Source organism: Erithacus rubecula (assembly GCF_903797595.1).
Source record: "Erithacus rubecula genome assembly, chromosome: 11".
In the NCBI taxonomy this organism is placed as follows: Eukaryota; Metazoa; Chordata; class Aves; order Passeriformes; family Muscicapidae; genus Erithacus; species Erithacus rubecula.
Window position 1 is genome coordinate 23,815,813 of NC_136663.1, and position 14,445 is coordinate 23,830,257.

A 14,445-nucleotide genomic window follows, 5' to 3' on the forward strand; every position below is an offset into this window, starting at 1 on the left:
AGTGATCCATGGTGAACAAACCACATCTTCTGTTAAATTTGTGCCCCTCCAGTGAAGGATGACGAGCTCACATGTAAACTTGTCCTTTATGCTATCACTTTTCCTGTGGCAATTGCCAAAACAATAGAAGACACAAAGCAGAGGCAGTATTGATGCAGACACATGACTGAGTTCAGGAGGTGAGCCAGTGCTCGTGTGTGTTCTTTCCCCCTGGCTCCTCTGGAGAGCTTGTTCAATCCCTGTCTCTGCCACAGTAGGTGGGGCAGGGGCTGCAGCACAGCCCTCAGCCCAGGTTTGCCCAGCAATCTCCCTGGAAGGTGGCTGAACAGATGGCCACAACTGGGCCACTTCTGAGCTCAGGTTACTCCAGTTTTCCCCAGGGCACTGCTGGGGCTCCTTCCCTCTGTCCTGCCACCTCAACCACTCCCAGCTGTGGCTCACATTTCATTCTTACCCCTTCCCAAAGCTCCCTACAAAAGCTGAGTGCAGGTTTATTTTTAACAATGTCCAATGTTAAACTGCCCAGCCGAGACTGAGCAGTGCAAGCCCAGCCATCCCAAAATAAGAAGTTACTTTGATGCAGTCCTAAATTCACAGGATGAACCCACTGTTTCATTAATGCAGAGGAAAGTTTCCTTAAGGATGCAGAGGTAAAAATACAATTTTTCTACTTCCTAGATACATAAGGTGTGCTGGAAAAGCTGGGAAAATCCCCCACCAGAAAAACCTAATTAATGATTGTCCTCATGTTGCCATCCTGATTTGCATTTCTAATTACTCTTGTAGCAGGAAAGAAAACTGTCTCAGGATGCAAATTACTGCTTTATAAAACTCCTCTGATGTCTGCAAAACTTTGGGGTTTCACTGAACACATCCAGCTGATTTTTTGGGCCTGCTGGCTCCAGGAGCTGTGGAATAAACAGATCCCAGGTTCCAGGTTTTTACCTTCACCACTCTGTTATCCAGTCCTTTGGTTTGCTCTTCAAACTCCACTCCCACAGTGTAATCCAGATCATAGTTTCTCAAACTACTGAGTGTTCTGGTTTTAAAATTGTCTCCATTTTGTACAATCTCCTTTGTTTGTTTCAAGTGTTTTGCAATCTTACGAGTTGCAAAATCAATACCTGCCAAAAAACAGAAAAGAGAGTGAAAATTCCTGTATTGGCTAAGAAAAATAAAGCCCCACAGAATTTATATGTACACATTAAAGAAAATCAAGTAAGCGAAACATAGTTTCACAAATTGTGTTTTTACCTGTGACATTTTTCAGAGAAAAATGATAATTTCAAATAAAAATCATCTTGTGTTTACAAGTCAACTTGAGGATCTTCCACTGATAATAAATTTATTTATTAACAGGATATCCATGAGAATGTTGTGACCATACAACATACAACCAGGAGTGAGTAGATGCTGGTGTGTTAAATCACCAGATTTTTTGTTATAATTGAAACAAGAGGGACTATTCAGTCTGACTGTGCCTTTTTGGCAACACTAAAGAAGGATCTCAGGATAATATTCCTTATCAGAGGTTTAGCCCGTTAGAATGGGTATGTAATCAAGGAGAATGAGCATGCAATCAAGAGGACCTGGGCATGATACTTTCATGATGAACCTATAGTCTGTGGGAGCTGATTAATTAGCTTAAAAGAATGAAAACTATATTAATGAAAAAAGAAGCAATCAAATAAAATCCTGAAAAATCCATTATTGCTCCTTAGCAGAAGAACAAATAAATTGCAGTTCAAAAGGAGACAAATTCAAAGTCAGAAGTCAGAGAAGTATCCATGTAGAGCATTTGACAGTTTCTGTTTAATATTCTGGGAGCATTTTCTGCAGTACTGATCTCCTTAACACCCTCATCACCACCTGCAGCAAATATTTGTGACCAGGGAATCTTATGGTGCTGGATGCAACTGGAATCCCCTCCCCTGCTTGTGCAGGAGAGATGGGTATGGTGTGCTGGCCATCCTTTGGTGGGTGTTCATCACTGCCAGCTCAGCAATGCCACTTGCTAATGGAGCCCTTTGTCTCCTGCTGGATTCATTATCCTACTTGGGAAGCACTAATGGAATTGAGTGAGAGGATAGGCTTGGAAAAAAAATGTGACTTTTAAACGTGGGGAATAATGATCTTGTTCAGTATTTATATTCAAGGCTTCTTGGGGATATTTTATCTGCTGTGGTGGATTAAAGGTATCTCCAGGGCTGATTTATAGCCAGGCAACATAAAATTTAGTTCTCTCTGAGGGAAAAAATGTCTAGACCTCTAAAGAAATGCTATTTCTGACTAATATATTGGTCTTGTAGCTCCTGGAGAAAAATCAGGGAGGTTTTATTAAAGCATGGTTTTTCATAACTGCATTTTGAACAATATAAGCACTAAAAATGATATGTAGTTCTATTATAGTAGATTCAAATAATTTGTAACATGTTTATGATAAAATCAAACTTTCTGACTTAAAGGGCAAAACTAATCTTAAATTAAAGTATAGAAATGTGTATGCATTAATTAAAAGGAGAGATAAATTAAAAAAAAAAAACTCAAAACCTCAGTGTGCTTTGATTCTGAGCACATTAATACTTAAAATATCAACAAAAAGTGAAATGGTGAGAAAAAGAGAACAAGAATATCTTTTCACCCTTTCCCTGCCATTTCTTTCTGAGCATCACCTACAGCATTTGCATTCTGCAGTGGTTTTGGTGTTGGGTTTTTTCTTATTCACTGGCAGTTTTAAATTACTATAACTGACAGTATATATATAACTTACAGTTTATATATGCACATATGCACAAGAATCACTTCAATTAATGTGTATCTTTCTTCTGAAATCCAAGACATTGTGCTAATCATTCTCATTTTCAAGCACTCTCCCTTTTTGTCCCTCACAGGTGTATGTGCATGTTATTTATAGATGTCCCTGAAGTTATTGAGGTTTTTTTCCACAAATGCAAAAGCTAAAAACTATAAATAGTGAAACTTGCCTTTCTTAGGAGAGTTAAAGCTTTGGGAAAATTGCAACTGCTTTCAGTTGATGATTAATAATGATGAGAGTTTCTTTTCATGTATTTATGTATTTCTTCTATTTCAATCTGAACAGATCAATCAATTAGGATAAAGATTCTTTGGTAAAACGAGTAGAAAATAAGTTAAAGCATAAAATTTTTCATGTCTGTATCATAACTAGTTCAAAGCACTAATTAAATGATGGCATTGTTGTTACTTTTGTGCTATAGAATATTTTATTCCTCTTTAACCACATTGTGGTTCCACAGTTACAGTAAGAATATACCAGGAGTAAAAAAGAGCTTCTAGATCTAGAAACCTGTTGGTTTGGTTATTGGTTTTTTCCCACCTGTATCTATCTTTTCATTTATCTAAATAAAGAAAAATATCTTTGGCTACAGTCTTCATTTCCTTTATATATTTAGATCATTGCAATTTTAAGAGCAATTACTCGATTCGTAATGTGATTGCCAGAAACCCTCATGCCACAATGTACATTACAGAAAAAGCTCATTAATTTTCAGAAGGATTTGACTTAGAATCAAACCATTTCCTCTTGCTGTAATTAACATTTCTTCCTTTACCTAAAGCAACCATGTAGCCTTCAAAGTTTTCATTGGTCACCATCTCCCAGGTCCCATTGTAGTCGGCTGGCATGGTGGCGAGAGCCAACTCCAACTCCAACTTTCCAATCCAACTTCAGCTCAGCAGGAGGGGCTGGAGGCAGCCCCTGCTCACAGAGGGGTTTATAAACCTGCCCATATCTCTCCTGCCACTCAGCTTTATGGTCTTGCAGATAATGCAGGTGAAGGGGCAGAGTGATAGCCCTGGAAACTTTGCTTTCACTGGCAAAGGTCATTGAACAGCTGGCAGACAAGGAGCATTTCCAGAAATATGGAGTAATGCAGGATATGATTTTATATAACAAGGAACACTTCCAGAAATATGGAGTAATGCAGGATATGATTTTACAGTGACCTTTGTAAAGAACTGCTGGCTATTATGGGATACCTTTGAAATACAATGAACACCGTGGCAAGTTGTACCACCCACTTAAAGTGTCCAAGGTGAATTGTGTTTTAGCTCCTTTCCACGTGTCACTTTTCCCTACAAAGTCTCATCTAGAACTCCCATTTAAAGCTTATGAAAGTCTTGAATGTGAAACAAGTGTTAGAGAATATTCCTGTTCAGAATATTTTTGGTTTGGTTTGATTTCTAATATATCTGCCATATACCAATAGTTGTACCTATACCAACTACACTTCCATATTTTTGTTGGTTTAAGAGCAAGTTTAGCAAATGTAAAATTAGTATCAATCCTTCTCTGAAAATGATTTCTTAATTGCTCACATGTCAGTTTGCATTGGAAAGCTATTTTATACATGGTTGAGGATAAAAACACGGATTTCAATTGTGCAGGTGAGCACATTCAGAATGTGACAGAATGGAGAATGAGCAGCCAGACTTCATTGGAATTTAAAGAAAGAATTAAAAGCAAATTAATTTAAGAAAAGGTTTTATGCTATGTGGCTTTAATCAGTCAAGAGAACTTACAGATAACTCTACAGAAACAACAATTGAAGTGACAAAAAGTCAAAAACTTCTTGACTCCTTGCCTTCCTCTCCCTTTTTTTTTATTTAATGGGAGTATTATTTTAAAAATGCTAGAAAAAGATGTTAAGGTCTAGATCTTTAACTCAGAAATAAGTATAGGGAAGAGTTACTGGCTTTATGATTTCTCTTCTATGCCTTCACTTCGTAAAATTTAACACAAAATTCCACAAATGCTGAAAATTTGTACAGGGATTTTAAAAACCTCAAAACAAACCTAAGGAAAGTTGAGGGTTTCTGGGAGTTGAGTTCTTAAAATGCCTCAATTTAAGGAGCTAATTTCAGGCAAGGAGAAGTTTCCTGAGCTGTGGGAGCCATAAAGAGGGTTCTGAGAGGGGCACCAGGCAAAGGCAGGGGGAGCTCAGTGCCAGACAGGCAGAGCTGGGAATTCCTGTGGGAATGCCCCAGGAAATGTCCTGGCACTGCAAACTATGCAATAGTTTGATTTTGCACGTCTTTGTGAGTTTTCTTAGCCTCTGTGTTGCACCAATGTCAATAATACACTATTTCTATTTGCATATTTTATGTACATACAAAAAGTCCTGTAAAAATAAGAATGCATCAGGTTGAATGTCTACAATCACCTCCCAGAAGCAGAGCATGTGCTAGAAGCTCAAGGTGGGATGTTTTAGATGCTGATTTCAGCTCTGATGCAGTTTATTTCCTGTGTAACATTTATTTTGGTGAGGTGAGGAAGAGACTGAAGCTGTATCATTAGACCATCAGCAATTAATGTCCATTAACAACTAATAGAGTAACAGAAGGTTCCATTGCTGCAGATATGCAGAGCTAGACACATTCTGAGAGAATTAATTATGACACAAATACATCCTTAGCATAAAATATCATAACTAGTTAGCAGCACAGACATACATTTGCACAGTTTTCCCCACAGTGTTTTATGTTCATCCCTTATTAATTTTTACATTTTTTCTCCAATATATGTTTCTAAGCATTTGTTTATCCATCAATCTAAGTCAGCATTTTGAACCTTTTCAGCTAAAAAACAACTTGCAGGTTTACAGACACTACATTTAACCAATCAGAGAACTGGCTAAGTAGGGAATTAATAAAACATGGAATATTGACTTGACAGAGTTCTGTGATACTTCATGAGCTTTTAAAGAGTGTTGTGCTAAGGTCCACAGAGACAATATTCAGTTTATCAATCAATACCTGAGATTTGCTGAGAGACAGTAAAACCTCTAGCACAGTCAAATTCCTGCCTAAATCTCAGGGTGCCAGGACACAGCACAGGGTGTCCTGCTCACACCATGGCTTGAATGGCCTGGCTGGAGAGTTCAGGTCTGCCTTGCCATTTACACTGACCTGCCTCTCAACAAAGTTTTAAAATTTTGACCTATCAAATTGACATCTGAAATCTTAGAAATTATTGTTTGTGCTCTGTATTTATTGTTTATTTACTGCATACATGGAGACAAACTTTCAAAAGGGGAAAACAGTCTTTCCTCCCCATGGAAGAAGTCTACATTTGGAGAAATGAAAATAAGCTGCCCTCTCCAAATTGTCATGGTTGTTTTGTTCTCAGCATCCTTTTCTTGCAAAAACACTTGCTAAAAATGAGAAACTGTATCTCTTTTTTTTTTTTTTTTTTTTTTTTTTTTTTTTTTTAACACAGAGCTAAGATTTATGGCTGAATATTGAGGCCTTGGAAATAAAGCAAAAAATCAACTGACCTCTGCTAAAAGCCTAAGTAACTTTTCCAGTTTTGTGTGTGAAGAAGCAAAGATGGCATTGCTTGCCTCATTCCCATGAGTCAGGATTGATTAGAGGCTGTTTGAAAAGAAAAGATCTCATGGAAAACACCCAAGTTTGTGTGGAAGAGTCAGCAGCCATGGATGCAGCTTCCAGCAGTTCCTCGCATTGTGTCTGAGACCTGCCCAGAGGGAAATTCTACCTGGGCAGGTGGACAGTGTTCAGCCTTTCTTGCTGTCTAGAAGAGCTGCAAGTGCATTCCCCTTGGAGAAGTTCTGCAAAGCACTGTCAGAGCTCTCCATAAAGTACAGGAGGCCAGTCAAATGGAATTTTCCCCTGTAAACTTTTGAAGAGATGCTAACATGCTTCCCACCCTGTCCTTGCCTCGTTTAATTTTCCTTTTAAATTATCCAGTGTGCAGATATGACACAGGAGAGAAATGCCTGGTGCTCCCCCCTACACTCCTCATGCTTGACAGCTGGGATTTTTGCCTGTAGTTATTTGGTTGTTTTTTAACATGGGAATATGGCAAACTGTTCTTAGCAGCTGAATCCCTCTGAAGGATTCAGACAGAAGCAGCACAGTCACAGACACCTATTATTATTTTTAACTTGTTAGCACTAGGTTTATTTTTATTGTTTTAGAAAATGAACTTCTTGCAATGTGTTCAGTGGTGGCTGCTGCTGCCAAAAGTGGTGCTGTCTCACTGGGAGGATGAGGGTGTTGATGCTGGTTTGGGTTTTGCCTTTTTTCTTTTCTATAGTCTCTGCATCCTTCACACACACGATTATGACTCTGTCACCTATTGTATTAGTGACCAGTTTTAGTTTTAGTTTCCCTGTATTAGTGACTGGTTTTCCCAGTACTTTTCCATGGGATTTTCTTAAGCAGAAAGACAAGACAAATTCCAGAGCTCCAAGGCCCAGGAGATATAAGGTTCCAGTGCTGTCTTGGCTCTTCCTGGGACAACTCTTGGCTGTTCTAAATTTCCTAATTTCCTAAAACCTACAAAAATGTACTCATCCCATTGGGGGTGGGCTTTTATAGACATCTGTCCATAACTGCTCCTGAAGGCCTTCATTAAAGACATCTTTTTATTACCTCCTTACTAATTTATATCCCTACTTATTTATTACCTCCTTACTAAAATTATCTCAGTTGCATTTCCATGTTGGGAAAAAGGCAACAGTGTACACAAAGGCACACACAGCTCACAGCTATGCCAGTTCAGCACATTTTGTGTTTACTTTCAACTTCAGCAAAGATGCACAAAATATGCTTTAAATCACTGTTAGAAATAAAATAATTGGTTTTCAGCCATTGAGGTTTTGTCTTTTTTCAGTCATTTCCATCTCTCTTACTCCATCTGATTTTGCTGATGGAGTTGGATGTAGATGTTACACACATTATTCATCAAAACTCTCCCTCCTCTCTTAACTAAGGACTTCAGCTGAGCTTTTAGAGTGTTCATAATGTCACTTGTGATGGTGTTACTGAGTTTGAGAACATTAAAAATATAGTCCATTGGACTCTGCTGTCTTGAGAACTAATTTTTATTATGGTGGCTTACATTATGAAACATTATTCTCTAGAGAACTATTAGCCAGTGGATAAAACTCACCGACCTTGCTTTTCAAAACAAATGGGGAAAACAGAATTTATTAATTTATTAGTTCTCCAGAGCACTTATTCAAAGCTCTTTATTCAGGCTTTGAGGAAGCAGATAAAATCATCAGCCTTTGTGAAATCAGAAAAACTGAGGAGACAGCATGGTTTGGCCAAGGTCATGGAAGAAGCCAGTGGCAGAGCCAGCAGTGAGCAGAGCTCCTTCTGCTCTCCACTGAAGCTGCTGCTGCTTCCTTCTGGGCCAACTCCAGCCTGAATTCCCTGCATGAGCTGTGCATTAATATCTGCAACTGTAATCTGTAACTTAATTGTATTTATTCTGTAGCAAAGTTTTGTAATTGCAACTGCCACTTCTTATCTTTATCAGGTAAAGGTTGTATTACTTAGACATTGAACTAGAATACTGATGGATGGATTGTCAATTAAAAGAATCAATAGGAAGAAGTCTGAGGTTTTTTCTTTGATACTTCCATGACAAGCACAATTTAGCTAAGAAAATATGTATCTCCTTTGGCTTGTTCATGCCTGACCATAAAAGCTGAAATGCCATTTTAATGCAGGGTCTCATCCATTAGAAGAACATTTGGAAGAATCAGTTTCCTCAGACAGAAACAATCCTCTTTACCTCATCTGAATAACACTTTGTAGAGATACTTTCAGATGTCTTAGACCTCAAGTTTCCACATAGCTTGTGATAGAATTCAATGATAGAGAGATTTTGCTTCCTCTTCTAGAATCCCAATGAAAAGTTGTTCCAGCCACTACAGGTAGTGCACAAATTTGGGTTCATTGTGGCATTCAGAAAAAGGTTAGAACTGTTCCTGTGATAACCTCAAGGACTTAACAGCCCAGAGGGCTTGGAGCTATTGATGGAAATCCACACTAACACCCAGCCTGTTTTCCTTCTCTGTGATGCTATCAGTGCACAGCAGCTGGTATTTCCCATTCCAGGAAAATTTCTGGATAGGTGATGTACCTACTTCCTGACTGGTTTTTTTTGTTTTGTTTTTTTGGGTTTTTTTTTTTGCCATAAATCACTTCTATTGCTTCAGATAGAAACAAAATCCCATCTTAGAAAGCCAACAGCAAATTAGGGTAACTGATCCTGGGCTGCTTCATCTCCCTTAGAATGTCAAGTCATTATTTGCTCTTGATTAAGGGATGCTCTGTGCAGTAAATCTCATGAATTCACTCCTCTCACAGCACTGTACAGTTAATTCTCTTCTGTCTGCATCTCCAGCTCCACAGCAGCATCCCTCCTGTGGGAAAGGCTCTGGTTCCACCACACCCTGTTTGAGGAATGAACCAGTGTATAACTCTCCAAGGCATCCTGGAACACTGGAGAATAATTTGTTTAGCAGCAGTGGCATTTAGATATCTGTCTGATCTTTTGGTGAATTCCTGGCTCTAAGCTGGAGATTGTTTGATAGAAATAGCACTAAGGATGAAAATCTAAGTGGAAAAATCCCAGTATTGTCTGCTGTAGCTCAATGAGTTCATCCTCTCAGTGTTGTTAAAATGCAGCACACATGACACTGCAAGCTGGCTCCTAAGGCATGTGCATAATCAATCAATTTTTGGAGATGGGCCAAGCAAGATAATCCAGGACACATTGCTGAAGTTAAGATTTCTCCCAGACACATGACAGGATTGGTTCTAAACAGCACTGGTGCCACGTGGTGTCAATTACTGGATGCATTGATAAATGTGGTAATTTCACTTTTCAGTAAAAAGTAACAAGTGCATTTAATACAGAAGAAGATAAAAGAGAAAATAAAGTTTCTTAAATTCTATTTTAGATGAAAATTCATATATTCAGACAGAGATTAACCTGTACCTATATCTATATATACATTATAGAAGAATAGCAGGCTGTATTTCACTAGAAGAGTAAAGAAAAATAGAAAAATGATTGAAATTGGAAAACCTGAGACCTAAATGGAAGGAAGGAAGGAAGGAAGGAAGGAAGGAAGGAAGGAAGGAAGGAAGGAAGGAAGGAAGGAAGGAAGGAAGGAAGGAAGGAAGGAAGGAAGGAAGGAAAACAACTTTCCCAGAATATTTCCAAAAGCCACTTAAGGAATCTGGATGGATAAAGCAGAACAGCCATGTTTATCTCTGTCTTGCTAAAATTCTTTGCTGTTTAGAGCAAAATGAAAATATCCCCTCTGGTCTCTAGAGGTTTTTCCCACCTGCCCCTTTTAGACTGTATTTGAAGTTATAGTTACTGCAGTTTCTTGGCTCTAACATGATTTTATGGAAATTTCCAGGTGTTCTGAGTTTTGATCAGAGCAAAACCCAATATGGATCCAATTGTCTTCTGTTTACAAACACGGACACAGGAGTGTGGAGCAGCACAAGTGAAGTGTCAGCTTGACTTCTGCAATAACAGCCAATGACACTCTGCAACAACAACCCAAAAAGGAGTTTGGGCTGGCAAGAATTTCTCCAGCACCATCAGACTCCTCAGGAGGAGTCTCCCTTCATGACAGTGGGAAAACAAAGCCCTGTGCTGAAATGAAATGTGTTACTTGTGAAAATAGAGATAACTGTGCAGTTTGTTCTAACTTGCCAAACATAAAGCAAAGTCGTTTAAGTAAGCTATAAATCTGCTAGAATGATGTTTATCATGGCCTTTGCTGCTGGAAAAAGACAATCCTGTCAGGGAAAAGAGGATCTTGGTTATCAGGGTATTGTGCTCCATTACCAGCTGAAAGATGGGGAGAACTTCTGGCGCAAGAGCTGCATGAATTATCTCTGCTACCAGGAGATGGAAACCATGGGGCATTTAAGGTAGAAAAATGACTGTTAGAACAATATTCAGCATGAGGTGAAACAATGATTCCTTTTCCTCCTGCTGACTGCTGCAGCTACATCTTCAGGCAGCAGTGCTGAGGATTCAAACAGTTGTGGGAGGGATAGTGACAAAGTGTCTGGAAGGGCTGGGAGCCCTTGAGCATTGAGCTGGGACACTGCCAGCCCTTGGGATATGCTTCTGGCCTTCCCAGGCTGAGCTGCCACCCCTGCCCCACACATCCTTCACTCACAACTCGAGGTTCTTTTGCTGTGTGGCAGTCAGGTGCAGCTGGAGTTTCAAAGGAGACATCACATCATCATCACAGCCTTTCCCCGGTGGCTATTACACACACTCACCAGGCTGAGCCCCTAATTGGAAGTTTAGATTTATCAGAAGCAGCCCAAGACTGTTCCTTTTCCCCCCATTAATACATTTTCATTAGTGTCTGACCCAGCAGCTGCTGGCTAATCTCCCTTTTATCTCCTCAGCACATCAACATCACTTTTTTTCTCCCTGTCAGTGATAGCTTTGTGCTTTAATAGCTCCCATATCAAGGCAGAGATCTCAGTCCCTTGCAGAAACCCATCCAAGGGCATTTGCAATGCAGACAGTAGGTTGAATTCAGATACTTAAATACAACAGGGAAACATACTTGCATTAATCTTAAGATGGAAGTTAATTAATTTACCTGAAATATGGAAATGTCTACTTTTGAAATCCTTGGCAAAATTATAGGTAGTTTTGTTGTCTTGTCAAAAGATAAAAAATAAGTTAAAAAGTTCTATGTCAACAAGTTCTTTCATTGTGAAATGACAAAATCATAAGCAAATAAGCACCAAAATGACCCATGGCACATCTTTAAAAAAATGAATTTTCTAAAATTAAGGAGTGCTTACACTATAAAAAAAGGGAATATGAAAAAAGGAAAAATCTTGTTCTGCCCAGCTCTTTCATCAACAATTATTGGTGGAATGCACCTGCTGCAGAAAAAAACAAAATGCACTCCACAAAAATTTGCAGTGGGTGCACGAAGAGCCTGACTTCACAAAGACATACCTCATACAAAAAGGGCCCTTTTCTGTGCATACCTAGTACATTTATTTTTTCTCTCATTATCCAGTGTCTTGATGTTTGATGCTTCAGAGATGAACTGCAATGAGCCATTGGTCAGCTCTGTGACTGAAAGCAGTCCTTGCTTTGTTATTAATGATTTTGCTGTTGTGGGCCCATTTTTCCTTTTCATTGTGCAGGGGGGGGGGGCTTTAAAGAAGAGCAATATTATTATCTGAGGTGTATTCTACATTTACCTTCACTAGGATTTGGGCATTCTCTTTTCAGATTTTTAGTGCCTAATGGGTGCTGAAAACCAATCACTCCAGGGGAATCTGTGACTGAGAAGGTACCTAGATGCCCCTGAAGTTATAAAAGCTGCAGTGAGAAGGACTGTGTGACACTAATCAGATTTTCAAAGCATTTTTGTGGCTGGAGAGGGGAAAATAATCTTTTAAAAATAGGGTGTTCAAACAAATTAGGTATTTTAACTGTTAATTTTAACTCCAAGTTAAGCACCTTGTAAGGTTTCTGAGTGACTTTCAGCAGTTTAAGTACCTCCTTGTTTCTTTGATTTCTAAAATTCACTTGGATGGACAATAAAAAAGAGATGCTTCCATGCTGAGAGGTGGAACCAGAAATGGAATTTTGTGTAATGTGATAATTCAAATGTCTACAAGGAGGACTTGCTATGAGAGAAAAATACATTACAAAGGATTACATTTTTGTTTATTATTGAAAGAAATAGTTCTGCATCTGTGTTTGGTTGCCATTTTCCTCGTGTTCAATTGCACAAAATGTGGCAAGGAAAGTTTCTATTGGGTTTTTTTAATCCTTAAGGAGATGGAACCAGGCTGTCCACAGGTTATTTTGCCAGAGAACTCTGATGTGCTACTTCTTTTTTTGTTGGCTTGACGGGGGATGACTCATCAGTGTCTGCATCATTTTGGAGTGTGAAGCCTCGAGTGCAGCTCTTGTTTGTCTGGCTCCTGTCAGCCCCCACGTCTGAGGTGGGTGTTGCTGCTGCAGGGCTTTGGGAAAGGCTGCTCTGTGCTTTTGGCAGCTTCTCGAGGTGTAATAGGTCTGAAACGCCCAAGTAATTCTTTCAGAGTTGGAATTTATTACCAGTTCCAAAGAGGAGCTGAGACACTATCTGTGTTTATAGCTGAAATAATGAAATTCTGATGTGTTGAAATGAAGTAGTGATGGCTTGGCTCTCCAGCTAGGGCTACTTTAGATAATATGCTGCCCTTAAGGATTGTCCTGAGTAATTAAGTGTCTCTGATGAGCACTGGCATCACTGTGGCAATGGAGAGACTGCACCACATTGCTGTACCCAAAGCTGGGTATGTGGAGGAGCTGCTCAGTGCTGTGTCTAAGTCCTTTCTGTGCTGCTGTAACACACATAAAATGGCACTTTCCTCCCCTTTTCCTCTACAAAAATAACCTTGGAAATGGCAGCATCAAGCATCAACATGTTTTGTGACAGAATGAGTGGAAGATCACACAGTCATTTCACAGAAGTTCTGTTGAGCTGCGCTGACTCCTCTGCCTGCCCTTGGCATGCCCACCTGGAGAGAAGTGCTGGAAATTGGAATGGTTATGGATGGCAAGCATCAGTGCCTTGATAATAAAATATAACTGAAATCATGCTGATTTCAAATTAGAGGAGGGGAGCAAGGAGCTATTGTGAGTGCTGTTGCACCTGATGAATGCTCAATCCCAGGGAGCTCTCCCCTTTTCTGGTTCTAAGCCTCACCAAATCATAATGGGGACTGCACTGCACTATAAACACTTTCCTTCATCCACTGACTCACACAAGAGAAAAATTCAGTGCGAACATCAGGATGGAGAGGAACTTTTCTGCTTAACTTCACATTTCAGTTCAGTTTTGCATAAAATCCTCATCACTCCTTGTGTTTCACCTCTGCTCCTCTGCACTGTTGCCTTGACAGCTGCAATGGTCTCTTGTTATGTAAGTAATTGTAGAGTCAATAACCACGGACTGTTTTCTTTCCTTCTTTCCTCCTTCCTTTAAAAAGAATGCTGCCATTGAAAGAGGGAATTTTATTTGCCTCTGTGGGGCAGAAACTTAATTGTCAGGCAGTGTTATTGAAGGGTTTGGTGAAGAACTGAAATGCCATTTTGCTTAAGTGTTCAGTGTGGATTATTATTATTGTTAGCTATTATTATAAAGTGCTTGCCCAGGTAATGAAATGCCAGGTACTGGGACTGAAGGGACTCTACTTTTGTGTGCACTTTTGCTAGACAGGAGCAAATTACTTAAACAAACATTTGCTTTGAGGTGAAAAAAAACTTCTTAAAATAGAAATAGTGGTACCACCCAGGTAATAATCCAAGAGTAATGTGCTGCTGGTAGAGGATGAAAGGATGAATAGCTGGGAACCTGTTCTGTGATTACAGAAGAGGCTGTCCAAAAGAGAATACAATATAAAATGATACATACTAGGAAATTTTCTTAATGTTGCAATGGTGAACTTATGGTTTTTTTTTTTTACTGTCAAGTTTCATAGAGTAGAGCCAAGCAGATGACAGACATTGATGGAAGAGGATGTCCCCAGGGGAGCACATCACCCACACCACAATGGGGCTCTGCTGTGCTCCAGGGCTCAGTCCCATGG

At 39.4% G+C, this 14,445-nt stretch overlaps 2 protein-coding genes across 3 annotated transcripts in view; one reads left to right on the forward strand and one right to left on the reverse strand.

Annotated features, from left to right (window-relative positions):
* MRPS22 (mitochondrial ribosomal protein S22) overlaps positions 1-14,445 on the forward strand; it is a 403,791-nt gene that overhangs the window by 40,252 nt on the left and 349,094 nt on the right. The window lies entirely within an intron of this gene.
* Positions 1-14,445, reverse strand: part of RBP2 (retinol binding protein 2) — a 56,616-nt gene that overhangs the window by 4,337 nt on the left and 37,834 nt on the right. The window contains exons 2-3 of the mRNA XM_079315428.1: positions 3,591-3,676; positions 946-1,124 (exon numbers count right to left, since the gene is read on the reverse strand). Of these exons, the coding sequence (XP_079171554.1) occupies positions 946-1,124; positions 3,591-3,663 (252 nt within the window). The 5' untranslated portion in view covers positions 3,664-3,676. The remainder of the gene's footprint in view (positions 1-945; positions 1,125-3,590; positions 3,677-14,445) is intronic.